Source organism: Mchenga conophoros, linkage group LG23 (assembly GCF_057382185.1).
Source record: "Mchenga conophoros isolate Kocher_MC1m ecotype Shallow Benthic linkage group LG23, M_conophoros_male_GT1.1, whole genome shotgun sequence".
Lineage (NCBI taxonomy): Eukaryota > Metazoa > Chordata > Actinopteri > Cichliformes > Cichlidae > Mchenga > Mchenga conophoros.
The window spans coordinates 4,477,083-4,494,648 of NC_140547.1; the positions used below are offsets into that span (position 1 = coordinate 4,477,083).

The 17,566-nt window shown below is 44.8% G+C and overlaps 2 protein-coding genes across 2 annotated transcripts in view; one reads left to right on the plus strand and one right to left on the minus strand.

Moving 5' to 3' along the window:
- The first annotated feature begins 9,291 nt into the window (after window positions 1-9,291).
- Window positions 9,292-14,673, plus strand: lpl2a (lipoprotein lipase 2 a). The gene is made up of 10 exons (XM_085263796.1): window positions 9,292-9,520; window positions 10,353-10,549; window positions 10,819-10,998; window positions 11,197-11,308; window positions 11,403-11,636; window positions 12,104-12,346; window positions 12,587-12,707; window positions 13,006-13,224; window positions 13,477-13,584; window positions 13,676-14,673. The coding sequence occupies exons 1-10, from the start codon at window positions 9,421-9,423 to the stop codon at window positions 13,695-13,697; spliced, it is 1,536 nt and encodes a 511-aa protein (XP_085119922.1). The 5' UTR covers window positions 9,292-9,420; the 3' UTR covers window positions 13,698-14,673.
- A 208-nt stretch (window positions 14,674-14,881) lies between these two features.
- LOC146546448 (disintegrin and metalloproteinase domain-containing protein 10) overlaps window positions 14,882-17,566 on the minus strand; it is a 31,533-nt gene continuing 28,848 nt past the window's right edge. The window contains exon 15 of the mRNA XM_085263795.1: window positions 14,882-15,941. Coding sequence (XP_085119921.1) covers window positions 15,837-15,941 — 105 coding nt within the window. The 3' untranslated portion in view covers window positions 14,882-15,836. The remainder of the gene's footprint in view (window positions 15,942-17,566) is intronic.

Sequence of the window (17,566 nt, forward strand, 5' to 3'; positions counted from 1 at the left end):
ACGTTACATTTTCATTCCAGTAAAGCTTCTGCATGTGTGGCATTCATGAAATGATAAAACTGAAATCGTGAATGTTAGTGAAGACAAGGAAAAAAATATCTTGCTGTGAAAAGAGCTAGAAAAATATCACCCACTTAATCACAGGTAGCACTTTGAGTGCTACCTGTGATTATACAAATAAATTAAATTAAATATAGATTACTTTGATAATAAATTAAAAGTATAGCAACCGAGAATGCTGGAGATACACTCATGCTCTCTACTTGCTGACTTGCAGTTTTATGGCCTGGTACTTGATTGTATTTGTGGAGAGAGCCATGCTTGTACATTTTCAAACAATTTCAGTTTAGTTTGACTGAGAATGCGTGCTCGGATATTTTAATAAATGATACTTTCAGCTTCCCACGTGTTACCATTTCCTGAGCAGCCGCTAAAACGGTTTCGACCACTGATACAGTTCTTAAAACTGCTTTTGCTCTTTTCATTAAAAGTACACTCCATAGCTAGGAGGACTCAAGCCATATAGGTGCATAAATCAGTGCTCACCACAGTACTGTAAAATTAAGGATAAGGTGCCAGGCAACAGATGATGTTGCCTGGCAACAGATGATGATTTACCCTAAAGAAGAATTGTTTATGTAAACACTCTTTTTTTACTACCCTTGTGTATAAAGACTGTAATATTACTTAAAAGTAACAGCTTTCCCGCACGGGTCCACAGCAGGCACACCTGTAACGCACACCTCAGCCCCACTCCACACTGTGGACTTCAGTGCTGGGGCCTCACATGTGTCTCCTCCGAGGCTCAAACTGGGGAACTTTCACAGAATATGAAAACAACATATTCTGTTGGTTGGGACTCTCCACCCTCAAATGGGCCTCAAATGGGTGTGCCCAAGCAGGGCCCACAGCAGTTTTTTCCCCTTTGAGGCTCCACGTGGGTTTTCTATGGGTAAGTACACTGTGGACCATGTAGTAGTCCCAAAGGCCCAAAGTGCTGTATGCCCTGTGTAGACACATCCACTTGAACCTGAATAGGTGTGGGTTTGCTGTGCCCCCACAGCCCCACAGCTCACCTAAACCTAAACTTTCCTAAAAAGAGGAAAGCTGTTGTGCAACATTTGGAGTCTGGACCGGGATAATGAAATGAGATGTGGATGTTTTTTTATATTCTAGTTGTTTAAACTCTCAAAGCACAATCTGAATGTCAGCTGACGGCTGTTTTAGTTTTAAAGTTGATCAGGTCATGGCGTGATTTAATCTTCCAAACAAAACAACAAAAATTCCCCCGACTTTGTTTGTAATGTTTCATTTTCTATAATTCTGATACTCTGAAAATGCCTGATCCAATGTGAGGGGACTGTAGAAATCAGTATTTTCTTCTTTTAGCAGTGTCACTGGGGAATAACAGGATTTCTAACCTTCAGCCAAAGAGTTTCTTAGAGTCCGTTTCCCATTATTCATAAAGTATCACTAACATCATTGCTCATTTACTTTTCTGGGACACAAAGAAGGTTAAAGAGTTGTAACAGAACTTGGTGTGAGTAAGTGTAAGGTCAAGGTACAGGAAAGCATTTTTGTCCTTGTGGTCACTGTGGAAACTTTCCCTCATGACTTTCTGTTGCTGGTGAACAAGTGTTGTTGAAGCCACAAAGATGACTTTTACATTTTTCCTGCTGCCCTCTCCAATCTGAAACTAGTGCTCAGGAAAAACGCTGCATGTATAAATGGTAACAAATTAACTATTCATATTTTTGCTTGGTTTAAAGCTGTTGCTGTCTTTTATAAGCCTAAAAAACACAAAGTTTTACTCTGTTCGTCTTTTTTTGTGTGATTTTCTCATATGCAACATGTGCCATTCCTAGAAATCAGCTTGGGAAATAATCTTGGAAGTACATAAAATTAAAGACATTCTGTTGTCTCCAAACTTTAAGGAGGAATTACTGTTTGCCCATTTTTCATCTCAGCTGGAACCAACAAATCTTGGCTGTGGTCCGGCATGTTCTTCACTGCCCTTTAGTCACCAGGGGACGAGTGCTTCCCCTGAAAAGGCTGCAGAGACAGGAGTGGAAAAACAAATGCAGTCACTGTTTTTCAAGGAAAATCCAATCATATTCAAAGAAGAATAAAAAGTAATGAAGCCAGCTGTTTTGTTGCAATACCAACATCTGGAGAGTGTGTGCAAAAGGAAGAAGAGGAGTGGAGCTTTTATTATGGCCTGCACCTCATGTAACAGAGCAAAAATGAAGATATTATGTAAAATATTTCTGTGTAGGTTCTCGGTCATCCAGGTCACAGTTGTCTTTTAAGTGTTTTGGAGACATTTACCTCTCATTGAAAATGCTTCTTCATAAAACCAAAGGGTGGAGAGTCCCAGGTTTTTAAACCCTAGTTGGGGTTTGTTCCTTAGGTGGTTGTCCTTGACCCATTATTAATCATATGCATCATCACATGAGCCCAGGTGTGAAAAAAGGCGTGTGTCATTAGCACTACAAGCTTTGGATGAAACCACTCTGAGACCTTGAGATCACCTGACTCAAGGTGCGCTGGGAGTTGAAGCCCTTGGGCAGGAATCTCAAGACTGTACTGTTGGTGTCCAGTCCAGGTGAGGCTAAAAGTGGGTATTATTATTGATTTTGCAGGGTTTTACTCATGGTCCAAGTTAGATGCTCCATCAAACGCTCATTTTTATGGCTATATTCATCTTAAATGAACTGAATATAAGTTTTTTTTTTGCAGTTTTAATGTAAATGGGGCGATCGTGGCTCAAGAGTTGGCAGTTCGTCTTGTAATCGGAAGGTTGCCGGTTCGAGCCCCGGCTCGGACAGTCTCAGTCGTTGTGTCCTTGGGCAAGACGCTTCACCCGTTGGCTACTGGTGGTGGTCAGAGGGCCCGGTGGCGCCAGTGTCTGGCAGCCTCGCCTCTGTCAGTGCGCCCCAGGGTGGCTGTGGCTATACAACATAGCTTGCCATCACCAGTGCGTGAATGGGTGGATGACTGGATGTGTAAAACGCTTTGGGGTCCTTAGGGACTAGTAAAGCGCTATACAAATACAGGCCATTTAAATATGCATGTTTTAATGTGACCTGGAGAGTTCCACAGATCTGGAATAAAAATCACAACAAAAATGTTAAAATTATTCTCTGTTTTGAAAGAGTTTAACACAACAGCTGCTGCTAAAATATATTTGATTCTAAATACTGTATGGTGAGGATTTTTCAAAATCTGCAAGCGCTTCACATTTTAAGTCCATACTTTAATAAATTCATAATGCTATTTTTATGTGCCACTGTGTAGAAGGTATTTTCAATAATAGGTTAGTAAAGTACTGTATGTTGGTAATTATATATGTCTTTTGTGATCTGAATAGCTTTCAGGGAGTCCCATTTCACGAATGATCATTTTATATGTGCTCATGTCTGAGTCAGATCACAAGTGATTTGTGAATAAAGTGTGAAGTAGCAGCAGTTTAGCAGTCAGAATCAAGAACTTGGATTTATTTAGAAAATTATATTAAAATGGACTTAAAAAAAGATCCGAACTTATATTAATTTGGTATGTACTGTATTTATTACACACTCTAACATTGTCACGGGTAATGGGGGAAATACAGACTCAGTCGCGGAGCTCTGGATGCGAAGCAAACAGTGCGTTTATTTACAGTGCTCAAAAACAGTCACAAAGCGAAGTACAAAAATCCAACGGTGATCATCTCCAAATTCCCAGTGGTGTGCAGGTGAGTCTCCCAAGTGATTATCTGAGTGTGTTTCTCCTCCGAGGGCTTAATCCAGCGGACTCCTTCTCTCCAACCTTCTGCTCCGTATCACTTCCTCCGAGCCTCCAGTACAATCCAGCGTCGACTGCCATCCGGACACAACGGGCTGGTCCGGACCGGCCTAATTTGAGAAACATGAAACACGTCGTGTACCTTCATGTTGCGCGGGAGGGCCAGTCGGACAGTCACTGGATTCAGGATGGCTTGCACAGAAAAGGGTCCAAGGAACCGGGGAGCCAGCTTCTTGGACTCAGTCCGCAGAGTGATGTTCTTAGAGGAAAGCCACACCTGCTGGCCCACCCGATAGGCCGGTGTAGGGACGCGGCGGCGGTCAGCCAGTCTCTTGTTTTGAGCGCTCGTACGCAGCAGTGCCGCTCGAGTTGCCCGCCAGATCCGTCGACAGCGCCTCATGTGATGTTGCACGGAAGGCACGGCCACCTCTCCCTCCGTGATGCAGAGGAGCGGGGGTTGATACCCCAGGGACGCCTCGAAGGGAGAGACACCCGTAGCGGCCGACGTGCTAGAGTTATGGGCGTATTCGGCCCACGCCAACTGCTCACTCCATGACGACTGGTTGGAGGAAACGACGCAGCGCAGCATGGCCTCCAGCTCCTGGTTCGCTCGCTCAGTCTGCCCATTAGTCTGCGGGTGGAACCCAGAGGACAGGCTGACCTGGACCCCCAGCTCGGTACAAAACATCTTCCATACCCGCGAGGTGAACTGGGGCCCACGGTCAGAAACAATGTCCAGAGGAATGCCGTGAAGGCGGAAAACATGTTGGGTCAAGAGCTGGGCAGTCTCTAGAGCGGTGGGAAGTTTGGTAAGGGCAACAAAATGGGCAGCCTTAGAAAAACGGTCAACGATGGTGAGTATAACAGTTTTACCAGAGGACGGAGGGAGGCCAGTGATGAAGTCCAGAGCGACGTGCGACCACGGCCGGCTGGGGACAGGCAGTGGTCTGAGGAGTCCCGATGGAGGGGAGTTGGACGTCTTATTTCGGGCGCACACAGGACATGCGGCCACATACTCCCGGACATCCTGAGAGAGAGAGGGCCACCAAAACAGCCTTTGTAAGAAGGTGACAGTTCGGTTCCTGCCCGGATGGCAGGTAAACCGTGCGGTGTGTGCCCAGTGGATGACCTTACCCCTGACCGCTGAGGGAACGTACAATCTACCTGCTGGACCGGTGCCGGGGTCGGGTTCTTGTCGCTGAGCATCTTGGACCACCCTTTCTATCTCCCAGGTGAGGGTCCCCACGATGCATGAGGCTGGCAGAATGGGTTTCTCCTTCTCCTCAGGGTCCGTGTCTGGCGCGAACTGGCGCGACAAGGCGTCTGGCTTCGTATTCCGGGACCCGGGCCTGTAGGTGATGGTTAGGTTAAACCGTGCAAAAAACAGTGCCCACCTGGCCTGTCGGGCATTCAGGCGCTTAGCCGCTTGGAGGTAGGCGAGGTTCTTGTGGTCCGTCCACACGATAACAGGATGTTCGCTCCCCTCCAACCAGTGCCGCCACTCCTCCAGCGCCAACTTGATGGCAAGAAGCTCCCGGTCGCCCACGTCATAATTCCTTTCAGCCTGAGTGAGCCGACGGGAGAAAAAGGCACAGGGGTGTAATTTACCTGCCTTGCGCTGAGAGAGAACCGCCCCAACTCCAGAATCAGAAGCGTCCACCTCCACCACGAACGGCAGGGCGAGGTCAGCCTGGGCCAGGATGGGGGCCGAGGCAAACAAGCTCTTGAGACGGTCGAATGCTTGCTGAGCCGCTGGAGACCACTGGTACGGCTGTTTGGGCGACGTGAGTTGGGTAAGAGGCAATGCCACCTTACCGAAGTCCCGGATGAAGCGTCTGTAGAAGTTGCTGAATCCCAGAAAACTTTGCAACTTCTTCCGAGTGCCGGGCACAGGCCACTCCAACACAGCTTTGACCTTAGCCGGGTCTGCTCGCAACCGGCCCTGTTCAATGATGAAACCCAGAAAAGAGACAGTTGAGGCATGAAACTCACATTTCTCCGCTTTACAAAACAGCCGATTCTCCAGCAGGCGGTGCAACACCAGTCTCACATGCTTAACATGCTCAGCTCTGGACCTGGAGAAAATCAGAATGTCATCAAGGTAAACGAACACGAAGTGGTTTAAAAAATCTCGTAGGACGTCATTTACCAGGGCTTGGAAAATGGCAGGGGCGTTAGTGAGTCCGAACGGCATTACCAGGTACTCGAAGTGGCCCAGATGGGTGTTGAAGGCCGTCTTCCACTCGTCCCCCTCGCGGATGCGGACCAGGTGATAAGCATTGCGGAGATCAAGTTTGGTGAAATGGGTGGCTCCTTGAAGGAGTTCAAAAGCTGAGGTGAGCAGAGGTAGAGGATATTTGTTTTTGATAGTGATCTTGTTCAGTCCCCGATAGTCAATGCAGGGGCGTAGGGACGCATCTTTCTTTTTAACAAAAAAGAAGCCTGCACCCAAGGGAGAGGTGGAGGGACGGATGATGCCTGCTGCCAGGGAGTCTGTGATGTAGCGCTCCATAGACTCGCGCTCAGGTTTCGAGATACTGTAGAGTCGGCTAGTGGGCAAGGGGGCGCCTGAGAGCAAATCAATCCCGCAGTCGTACGGACGATGGGGGGGCAGTGATTGGGCCCCGTCTTTGCTAAAGACTCGACCTAGATCATGATATTCGGCTGGCACGGTTGACAAGTCGAGGCGAGAGGGCGGCCCCGCAAGATCGTCTGACATGCAACCCGGCACAGCAGAGCGTAAACACTGCTCATGGCAACGGGTGCTCCACCCTACGATACATCCCTTGGCCCAATCAATCTGTGGATTGTGTCGCTGGAGCCAGGGGAATCCCAAAACTAAGGGTGTGTCAGGTGCCTTGAAGAGAAACAGGAACATCTGTTCAGTGTGGTTGCCGGAGAGAGTGAGTGTGATTTCTTGAGTGCGGTGAGTGACAGCGGCTAAAGGCCTGCCATTAAGCGCTGACACCTGGAGTGTTTCCGGGAGAGGAACAACAGGCAAACCCATCTTGTGGGCCAAAGCCTCATCCAAAAAACTTTGTTCACCTCCTGAGTCTATTAGTGCATCACAAGAATGGGTGCGGGAAAGAAACCATAATTTAGCAGGGCAGCTGAGGTGGAGGAATGTATTCACCGGCGCACCCGTCAGTATCCCCACCTTTACTGACGGGCTGAGTCTTTTAGCCGTGAGGGACAGGAGTCCGCGAAATGCCCCTTCTTCCCGCACACAAAACACTCACCCACCAGTTGTCTTCTGCTCCGGGTGAATTTAGTCCGTCCGAGCTGCATGGGTTGCTCCTCGTCAGCAGGTGAGTCCGTTCCCTCCTCTCTCCACTCGAGAGAGGGGAGTCCAGTCGAAACTCCTACGACCCCTACTGACCGTCGCCCATCTCCAGTCCGCCTGCCAAACTCCCGCATATGGTCGTCTAGACTGATACACATGTTAACCAGGGCACTTAACGATTTAGGAAGCTCTTTAGTGGCCAACTCACGTTTGACATTCTCGTTTAAGCTGTTTAGGAATGCTCCTCGGAGCGCCTTTTCCTCCCAACCCGTCTCCTCGGCCAGGATCCAAAAGTCCACGGAGAAGTCTGCCACGCTTCGCCGGCCCTGCTTTAAAGTAAACATGCGATGAGCAGCACTGTCAGGGTTAGAGCCTTTGTCAAACACACACCGAAATTTGCTCAAAAAAATCACTATATGAGATGGAGGATTGGGCGCTCAGGACTGCTTGAGCCCAGAGTAGCGCTCGTCCGGTCATGAGCTCCACCATGAGGGTGATCTTGGCGATATCAGAGGCATAAGCTCGAGTCTGCTGCCTAAAAATCAGAGAGCATTGAGCCAAAAACCCCCGGCTCTTGTCCAACTCTCCACTGAATTTTTCAGGTATAGGGAACGTGTGTTCTCGCTGAGGCGGAGGCGGAGATGGGGGAAGGGGACAGGCCGCCGCTATATTTAGAAGCTCCACTGGTGGTTGTGGTGGTGTACTGGGCTCTGGTGGTTGAATGGGTGCCCTAGGTGTAGCAAGCAACATACCTTTCAGTTCAGATACCACCTGTAGTAGCGCGGACTGCTCCTTGGCCACATGCTGCAGCATCTGTTCATGCCGCTCCAACCGTTCAGCTTGAAGCACGAGCTCGCGCTGGACGGGGGTTGAGTCCGCTGAGTCCATAGCTGGCTGGATTGTTCTGTCACGGGTAATGGGGGAAATACAGACTCAGTCGCGGAGCTCTGGATGCGAAGCAAACAGTGCGTTTATTTACAGTGCTCAAAAACAGTCACAAAGCGAAGTACAAAAATCCAACGGTGATCATCTCCAAATTCCCAGTGGTGTGCAGGTGAGTCTCCCAAGTGATTATCTGAGTGTGTTTCTCCTCCGAGGGCTTAATCCAGCGGACTCCTTCTCTCCAACCTTCTGCTCCGTATCACTTCCTCCGAGCCTCCAGTACAATCCAGCGTCGACTGCCATCCGGACACATAGTTAAGTACCTCAGTCCACAACGAGGATGATCAGTGACAGCTGGATGGCAAATTAGGTGCAGGTGTGTCAGCCACTGGGTGGAGGAGGAGAGAGAGAGAAGCACACACATACACACACAGACAGGTCGCTCCGGGAAGGACCGTCCGACCATGACAAACATACATAGTATATATCAGTCACTGCACCAGTAATTTTTTTATATCTTGCAAATGGTGCAGTTGACTTTAACAAGCTTCTGACTCTTCAACCATCACTTCATCGGCCTCCTTCCCAGTTTTTCTTAGTGTCTTGTCCTGACGTTTTGGGCAACAACTCAGCAGCTGTAAAGCCAGCTACTCTTGCATGAATATGTGTCCATAATCTTAAACTTGTATCAGCAATACCTAGCCTATTTGGTAAGTAAATAGGTTAGGTATTGACCTATCACATGTAATAGGTCAAAGGTCAGAGTTTTAAAGCAATGGCGGCTAACTTTACTGCAAGAACCTCACTGATTGCTCAGTTAGGTTTCAGTCTTATCTTTCCAGTTTAAAAAAATAATATAATATTGAATAAGAACTGTTTCTGAGTAGTGGAGCCCTGCAAACATGACGATGAATGATCTGAATGATGTGGAACCTTTGACTTATAAAAATCGGTTTAAAGCCATGTATGTATACAATTCAGCCTAGTTACACTATTTAAATATGAAAGTGCATTTCTTTACAGATTTAGTTAATCACACAGGAAGCACTGCAACAATGCAAACGTTTATGCTAATCAGTGTCTCCTGCTGATCTGGCCGTGGTCGTGTGGTAGAAACATACACTGAATGCATTTAAAAAATAAATAGCGCTTTCTCGGGGTTCAATGAGTCGCTACACTGCCAAACACTGTTGCTATCGCTCCTCATAAAGCAGGCTTAATGGTTTAGTTTACACATTTACTTTCCATTCCCCGCCCGAGGCCAGCAGCCAATGGCTTGTCAGAACTTCAGAAGCGCTATTTAAGACGCAGACAGTTCAAGGTGGTTCAGATATCAGCGCACTGCGCGCAACAGGACGCGCGGGCTTATTCCTTACTACAGGACTGCGTACACTCCCGGGCTGCGGCGTTTCATTGACTGATTTCGTCCTTAAAGATATTTTCTCCAAAAGGAATAAAGTGCAAAAGAAATGAGAGCGTGGAAAGTGCGGTTTCTGTGCTTCGTGGTGTTGAATGCAGCTGTGCAAAATGTGACGTCCTTGGAGGAAGAGCTCGCCGATTCTATTTTTGGTGAGTTGTCAGTTACTTCATCCACATTTAGGTCTGTATGTTTGTAGTTCTGCAGGTACGTGAGGTGAAAATTCCCGTGTAACTGTAACTTGGTGAAAACCAAGCGCAGTGCTTGTGTGTGTGTACAGTAGTTTCTACCTTGCCAGTGATATCAACGCGCTATAGGACATACTTTAGGTCACGTGTCTATGACTAAACTCATCTCTGATACTCTCCTCACTTACTATTCCCTGGAAGAGACGCTCTGAAATTGAAGCTAACGCTGGAAATTAGAGAAATAAACTGAAATGTGTCAGACTGTCAAATTATCCCAACAAACTGATTTATCCGGGTGTCATCATGTCTATTTATTTTCACAATATGATCCTCAAACTATTGGAGCCTTTATTTTGGTAATTGTTTGCAAGGGTCTGGTCTCCGCCTCCCCACACTTTGAAAACCAGTACAAGGCCCAGTCAGCTGACTGTGCCAGCAGGACCACAGAAACTTGGGCAGATTATATTCGGTGAGGTGGCAGGAACAAAGCTGAGAAACCCTTATGAGCCTCTGTGGAGCTCAGTCCTGACCAAGTGAACTCCTTAAACCCCTGAGCTTTGATCTCCTCTAAGGTGGAAGCTCATTTTCTGAGGGGCCCTGGGGGCGGACCTTATTGCCACCAGCAACTCAGCTAGCTGGTCAGACTTCTCAGACTTTCCAGCCAGACTATTAGATAAGATTTGTATATCTGATCAAAACACCAGGAAGCCAGAGGATTTGTTTCCCCTTCTTTATTTTTTTAAGAGTATAAAGTTCTCTTAAACCATCCAGCTAACTGGATAATCTTCTCTGTCAGGTAACTTCCTCGATCCTGTGAAAGGCTTTTTTGACCACAAGGCTGAGAGCAATGCCACTGTTGCCAAATTCTCGCTGCGCAAGCCATCCCATCCCGATGATGACCTCTGCTACATCATTCCAGGAAAACCCGACTCCCTGGCAACCTGCACCTTCAACGGCACTTCCAAAACCTTTCTCATAATCCATGGCTGGACGGTAAGCAGAGATGCTTCAGCTTGTTTTAACCTGCCCCTATTTTCCAAAATATCCAGAGCTTTGTTTTCTTTTGAATCGAAAGGAGAATAAAAGACCGGGAATACCTTTCACCAAATTCTGGTGAGGTGGCATCTCACTAAAATAAAAAAATCATATTGACTGACAACCAGCCAAAGTATTTCCTGACATGTTGATCTGGAGGTGGCTTAAATTACACGCGTACACTAGTTTCACTTGTCAGGATTGATGTTTGTTTGTCTTTTCAACAGCTGAGCGGTATGTTTGAAAGCTGGATCCCTAAACTGGTATCGGCACTGTATGAGAGAGAGCAGACGGCCAACGTCATCGTGGTGGACTGGCTCAACTCGGCTCAGAATCACTATGTGGTCGCAGCTCAGAAAACCAAAGCAGTGGGGCAGGAGATCGCTCAGTTCATCGATTGGATCGAGGTTAGTTAAGCTCTTGATTTCACAGGTCTCATTAAATGCCCTTTCATTAAAATATCGATGAGTTAGTGTTATTTAACCTCAAGTATTTAAACGATGTGTTTATATGAGTAACAAAGAAAAAGCGAATGAAATTAAACCCAAAGGTAATGTGGAGTATTTCTTACACTCTCCTTAACTTAATTACTTTTGATTTTCAAGGAGACCACCAACATGCCTCTTGAGAACATTCACCTGATTGGCTACAGCCTCGGGGCCCACGTGGCCGGATTTGCTGGCAGCCATGCAACCAATAAAGTCGGAAGAATCACCGGTAAACAAGACAGAAGATTTCAGATGTTTGTTTTAAAGCTATTACCACAACAATAAAGTCGTGTAATGTTGGTCCTCCTCGTCTCTGTCTGAAGGTTTGGATCCCGCTGGTCCCGACTTCGAGGGCGAACACGCCCACAGGCGCCTCTCCCCAGATGATGCTCACTTCGTGGATGTCCTTCACACCTTCACACGCGGCTCTTTGGGTCTCAGCATCGGAATCCAGCAGCCCGTCGGCCACGTGGACATTTACCCCAACGGAGGCAGCTACCAGCCGGGCTGCAACCTCAGGGGAGCGCTGGAGAAGATCGCCAACTTTGGAATATTTGGTAAAAATAACTAAAATGACTGCAGCCCTGATTTTACTGTATCTGCACAGTGATTGTTGTATTCTTTTACGAAGAGAGTAAGAAACAGGTAAAGTTAGTTAAAGCGTTAATGAACTTTATTATGAAGCAATCAGATCAGAGGTTCAGCCACAATAAAACAAAATTAAGCACATTTTTTAGAAACACATAAGTGCCTATACACAGAGTGTGCCGCTTAGAAGCTTGTAACTGCTTGCTGCTGTCATTAATATCTTAGCAGTGGACATTGTTAATGACAGCTGCACAATGACGTCATTCACACCAGTGTGAAAATAAACAGAGGGTCCCAAACATGGCTGAGGAAAGGTCAGATTAAAAATAAGTAAATTTACCCGGAGCACGGTCAGCTACTGAATGGAAAAGTAATGTGTATGCAATGTAGAGAATTAGAGCAGATAATAAATTGCATCCATTTCTTTCCTCCTCAGCTGTGTCGGACGCCGTCAAGTGTGAACACGAGCGTTCGGTTCACCTCTTCATCGACTCCCTGCTGAACGAGCAGGAAGCGGCCATGGCGTACAGATGTGGCAGCAACGACATGTTCGACCGTGGGATGTGCCTGAGCTGCCGGAAAAGCCGCTGCAACACGGTGGGCTACGACATCAACAAGGTCCGCAAGCCTCGCAGCGTTCAGATGTACACCAAGACACGATCCTCCATGCCTTTCAGAGGTCAGCGGCATGCTCTTTAATATCATCGCTGTTATCACATGAAAGCTGATATATTTGCAGAAACAAAAAGCAAAGAATAATCTAAAAAACATCTCATACTTTCTGGGATTGTTGACTTTTGAGATTCTAGTTGCTTCGGCTGAAACTTAAACCCATTAAATCTGGAGCAGTTTTATTACGTTAATTTACACGCATGCTTTCAGGTCCTTAAATGGTGCAAATTGTTGCTTTGTTTTGCAGTTTACCACTATCAGCTGAAGATCCACTTCTCCAGTAAGGTGAATAGCTCAGCTATGGAGCCCTCGCTTACTGTCTCGCTGTATGGAACCAGAGGAGAAGCTGAAAACCTGCAGCTTAAACTGTGAGTGAGGGTTTGAACCCTTATGAAGAAGAATTACCGCACAGTGACTTGCATTTTTCAAGTTACGAGTTGTTTTTAACACTTGCACAGTAATCAAAGAAAACAGCACGAGACAGAAACCATAAACAGAAAGAGGCAACCACACACAAACACATTTCACTGCTGGGCCTTTACAGCGTGCTTTCATCGCCATTTTATCATCTTTTATGGCACATACTTTACAAGCCTCAGTTAAATAAAACATGCTGGCTATGTGTATGCGTGGAGATCAACATTTCTTTCCGCCTGTGTCTGGCAGAAAGGAGAAAATTGTCACAAATAAGACACATTCGTTCCTGCTGGTGACGGAGAAAGACATTGGTGACCTGCTGATGCTGAAGTTTAAATGGGAGGAGACAAACGGCTGGTCTGCGTCAAGCATGCTGAAGATGGTTTCCTCTTGGTGGTCTGGCAGCTCAGATGGCGCTAACGTGGCGGTTCACAAAATCCGCATTAGAGCGGGCGAGACGCAACAAAAGTGAGTTGCAGAACATTAAAGGTGTAGTTACCAAATAATGTCTGTCTGCCAGAAGACAAAAAACTCGAGGCTTCCCTTGAGTTTTCCTGAAATGCCAGTGTTGGAGTTTCCATGATGGACCTCATAGAAATGTGTCTATTACTGGGATTTATGGCTAAAATATATCAAGCTTAAAGCACAGGCTTAAGCAGAATCTCACGGAGCTACTTGAACACGCACAGTTAAGCAGTATTTCATGAATTTCTCCCACAGGATGGTGTTCTGCATAAAAGATCCTGACGCTCAGAAGCTGACACAGGAGCTCACGTTTGTTAAATGTAAGGATCCGTGGAGGACGAACAGAAAGCGAACTCTAAGAAGGTGAGCTTGCCTCTGTGTTAACCCTACTCTTTACCATTGCATTACTGCTAACGCTGATAAATAACAATACATTTGCTGCTTCTGTCTGTAGAGTAACTCTGGAGAACCACTGATCGTGAAGACAAGACGCTCTCCACCATCCCCTTTGTCCATTTCAGCACTTAGCAGATAATTTATACACTAGTAACTTTTATACACCAGTAAATATCTGAAAGCTTTTATCACCTTGTATATATCCAAATAGGTATAATGTTTAAAACAATATGTATGTGAATACTATGTCATACTTTGTAAAAAAAAAAAAAAGTAATTTAATGACTTTTGCTTGATTGTTGTACTACTAGTAAATCTTACAGGCCAGATCAACAAAGTTTGGTTGTAGAGGTACTAATGCCCTGATGTGTAGTACAATAATAGTATTTCATATAAAGGAACCACTGTGAAATATAATAGAGTGACACCTCTGAAAATGAGGAAAAATAATATTAAAGGTGTATTTTTTGTGTGTTTTAAGCAGTAGGTTACAGTTTAGTTACCTTTTTGTGTTACCTAAGTAAGTACTAAGTTACCTGAGTCACCGAGCATTCACCACTGTGACTCTCAGCGCTGTATGTGACTGTGGGACCTGTATCAGTGTGCCTTACTGTAAACAAGCAGCAGAAGCTTTTCGGCTTTTTATTGTTGCCTTCCAACTCGGCGTCCGTTGTTCTTACTGTATGAACTTATACTGAAGTACTCAAAGCTGAAAAAGGTGTTATTTTAAATGCTTTTGCATGTTTTACTGCTTCACTCCTGCAAGAAGACGTTACTTTGAAGCTGTCACCTCAAAGAAGTGCTGGATACTCTTCTAAAAATGGCTTCCTTCTTTTAACGAGTATGTAATATTCGGTGTGAGCTCGAAAGCAAAGCTTCTATTAATGTTTGTGATGTGTGGTCTTTGTAAAGTGCAATGTCTGCTGTGGATAAGATTTTATTTTTTGGCTCATGCTCATTCAATTATGCATTTCCAGTTAGTAAGCAATACTTGAACCTCAGTTCTTCAGAGGTATTGTACTGTAATAATTGTGACTTTTATAAAAAGGTATTTTGCACTTAAAACAGGGAAAGAGAAAACAACTCACCTGTACAATAAATGTAAATACTATAATATAGATACTGGAGTCTCTTATATGGAGCGCTGCTAGTTATATATTTTCACCTCTCTGTGAATTTGATCTATAAAAAGTGTGTTCATGTAATCACTGTACATAGCTGTAAATACGTCTCTGTATTGTATAAATTCTTTAATAAAACCAGCGTGTCGCCTGAGAGGTCATCTTGAGCTTGCATTTTTTTTAAAGGTCGAGAGAAATGCTCAACTTTTCTTCCTTGCTCGCTCAGTATAAAAAAAAATATAATTATCAGTCCTATTTACCATCTCAAGGCTGTTTGTTCCGTTAAAAAATATTATCAAAGTGTGTTTGATCTAAACAGTTTTAACAATTTAAACACTCACAACTGTTTCTGATATAAAAGTGCAAGCAGTCCTGGATTCAGCCCAGCGAGCGGTGTTGTTTCTGCAAGTCCTTGTAATTGTGGTGTTGTGACACATGTTTGGCTACATGTGTCAAGGTGACCCCAAAGATATGCTGAGTAAGGACACCGTAAACTGCAGCGTCAGCTTTAGTTTAACCACACTTTGGTTCCTTACAGGACCACAAAGGTTGGAACTTGCTGGTTTGACCTCGTAGATAAGTTTGTTTTATATCTTATTCTAAACTGTTATGTAGGTTGTTAAGAAGATTGAAGATAAATGTAGCAGAGTAAAACACAGTATTTGCCCAAAGATTTGCAAAATAGTATCTACTGAAAGAAAGTACCGTCAAACTCTATGTACACGCAGACCCTTCAGTTGCAGGTGTTGCTATGGTTGAGATGGAAAGCTGGATGCTCCTCATAGCTGAAATTAGTGTCTTAAACATGCTCCGTGCATTTAAGGCTTTGTAGTGACAGATGGCTTTACATTGCAGCTTCAGCTTTCTGAGGGGCAGCTGACTGACCCACATTTGGCAGCAGAAGAAGCAACATTTTCCACAACACATACATCACAGGAGACTCTTGCGTCTTTCCTAAATGTGAAGAGTTACACAAAGACATCGGTGAACATGGCTGAGTTTTTGGGCAGTTGAACAAAGCTGATGAATCCTCCTCGACGTGGCACCTGAAGATCTCAGGTAAAGGACGTTTATTCAAGAATCTTCAGGGATAAAAAGTCACTCCAAGTTACGTGTGTCCAGTTTAATGCTGCAGAGGCAGACGGTGCAGCCCATGACTCCAGACAGCGTCAGGATAGCCAGCAGGATGGCCCACCAGTGAGCCTGAGGAGAATAAACAGAAACATGATTTCGAATAAGCTGGAAGCATTGGTGTCGTTTGGTTTAAGATTAAGATTAAGATCACTAGAATAAAAATCTTTAATTTAATCTTTAATTTAAAATGTTGAGCAGAAACAATAATTTTATTGTTCAAAGGTTTTATTCACCAAAAATATTACCTCACTGATTTTGCCTTATTGTTCATTATTGTTCACTTTCATATTATTCCCTCAGTTATTACCCCCCATTACATAAATCAGTCTAATATCACTCAGCTAGAACCCATCACTGATACAAAGCTATTATTTAGTAATAATGTTATAATTAAATATCATTACAGGCCATTATAATGTTATTACTGTGCTATTACCATGTTATCACTGAGTATTAATCTACCTTTTCTTTTGCAATCGTGTCTCTTTTTGTTTATGAAGCAGATACAAAAACACTACATGTGCAGTTTCTTCTTTCAAAAGTTTCAGTCTATAATGCTTTGTGGTTTCATACTGGTTAGGTCCCAGTCACAATAACCTATATACTGGCTGATGACTACCTAGCAACCACTAGTTGCTAGGGAAAAGGGAGTATTCCACTGGTTGTGACTTTTGTGACTGATGTCACACAGTGACAGCCAACAACCTCCTGCAACTACTCACCTACTGGTTGGGAAATGCACAGTTTCTCCCAGTGACCAATAGGATACCAAGAGGGATTAAAAAAAAGGTCTATATTATTTTGAATAACTTGTTTTATTCAAATGAACACAATGGCTAAACATCCTGTTTGTTACACAGGGAGCACATATGGTAGCTGATCTTTTGTGTATCTCTACCGATTGAGTAACACTTCTGACGCATCCACTGGCTGAAAGAAAACATGCTTCAAGGCCAGCTGCACGTGCTTTCCACACCATTTCAACCCAGAAACTGTAGAAAAGACTCTACTTTGTTTTAAGACTGAACACTGAACACCCAGATATGAACAACATATGGCCCCGATAGAGAAAACAAATGTTCTCCAGCTGCCAAATGCATATCAGCCAAATAATGGGATGGGCTCATCACGTGGATCTACAGGCCGTCAGTCGTAAACCTCTTTTTTGGATCATACCTAATCTGAAGGAAAGAGGACTTTTCTTCTGTATTTGAGCACAAAAAGTACTTTCTTACTACAACCATCTTTCTCACAAGCACCTTTTCTTATACCTAAGAGCTTTTAACCTAAAGTTCACAGACTCATACAGATGAGCAAGTATACTTCAACAAGTAGAGTAGAGGAGCTTCTAGTAGACAAGCTGCATGTTTTATAGCCATGTGTAGATCGAATACATTTTTGAGGTGTAGGCAGATTTATATTTATTTAGACCCAGCTATCCCTCATGTCTTAGTCTCAGTGTTTCTTCCTGTTTTATTTTAATAGTCTAAGGTCTCCTATGTATCATGTTCAGTTTTGCTTCCCCTGTCTCGTCAGTCGGATTCTGTTCAGCTGTGTTCCTCAGGTGTGTCCACTCTGCCCTATTACCTTCAGAAATAAAGCCATTTTTTGGGTCCTGCGCTTGGGTCCAACTGTGCCTGCTATGCAGCGAAACCTGACAATCAATGTATTTATCTTATTCTGATGTTATCGCA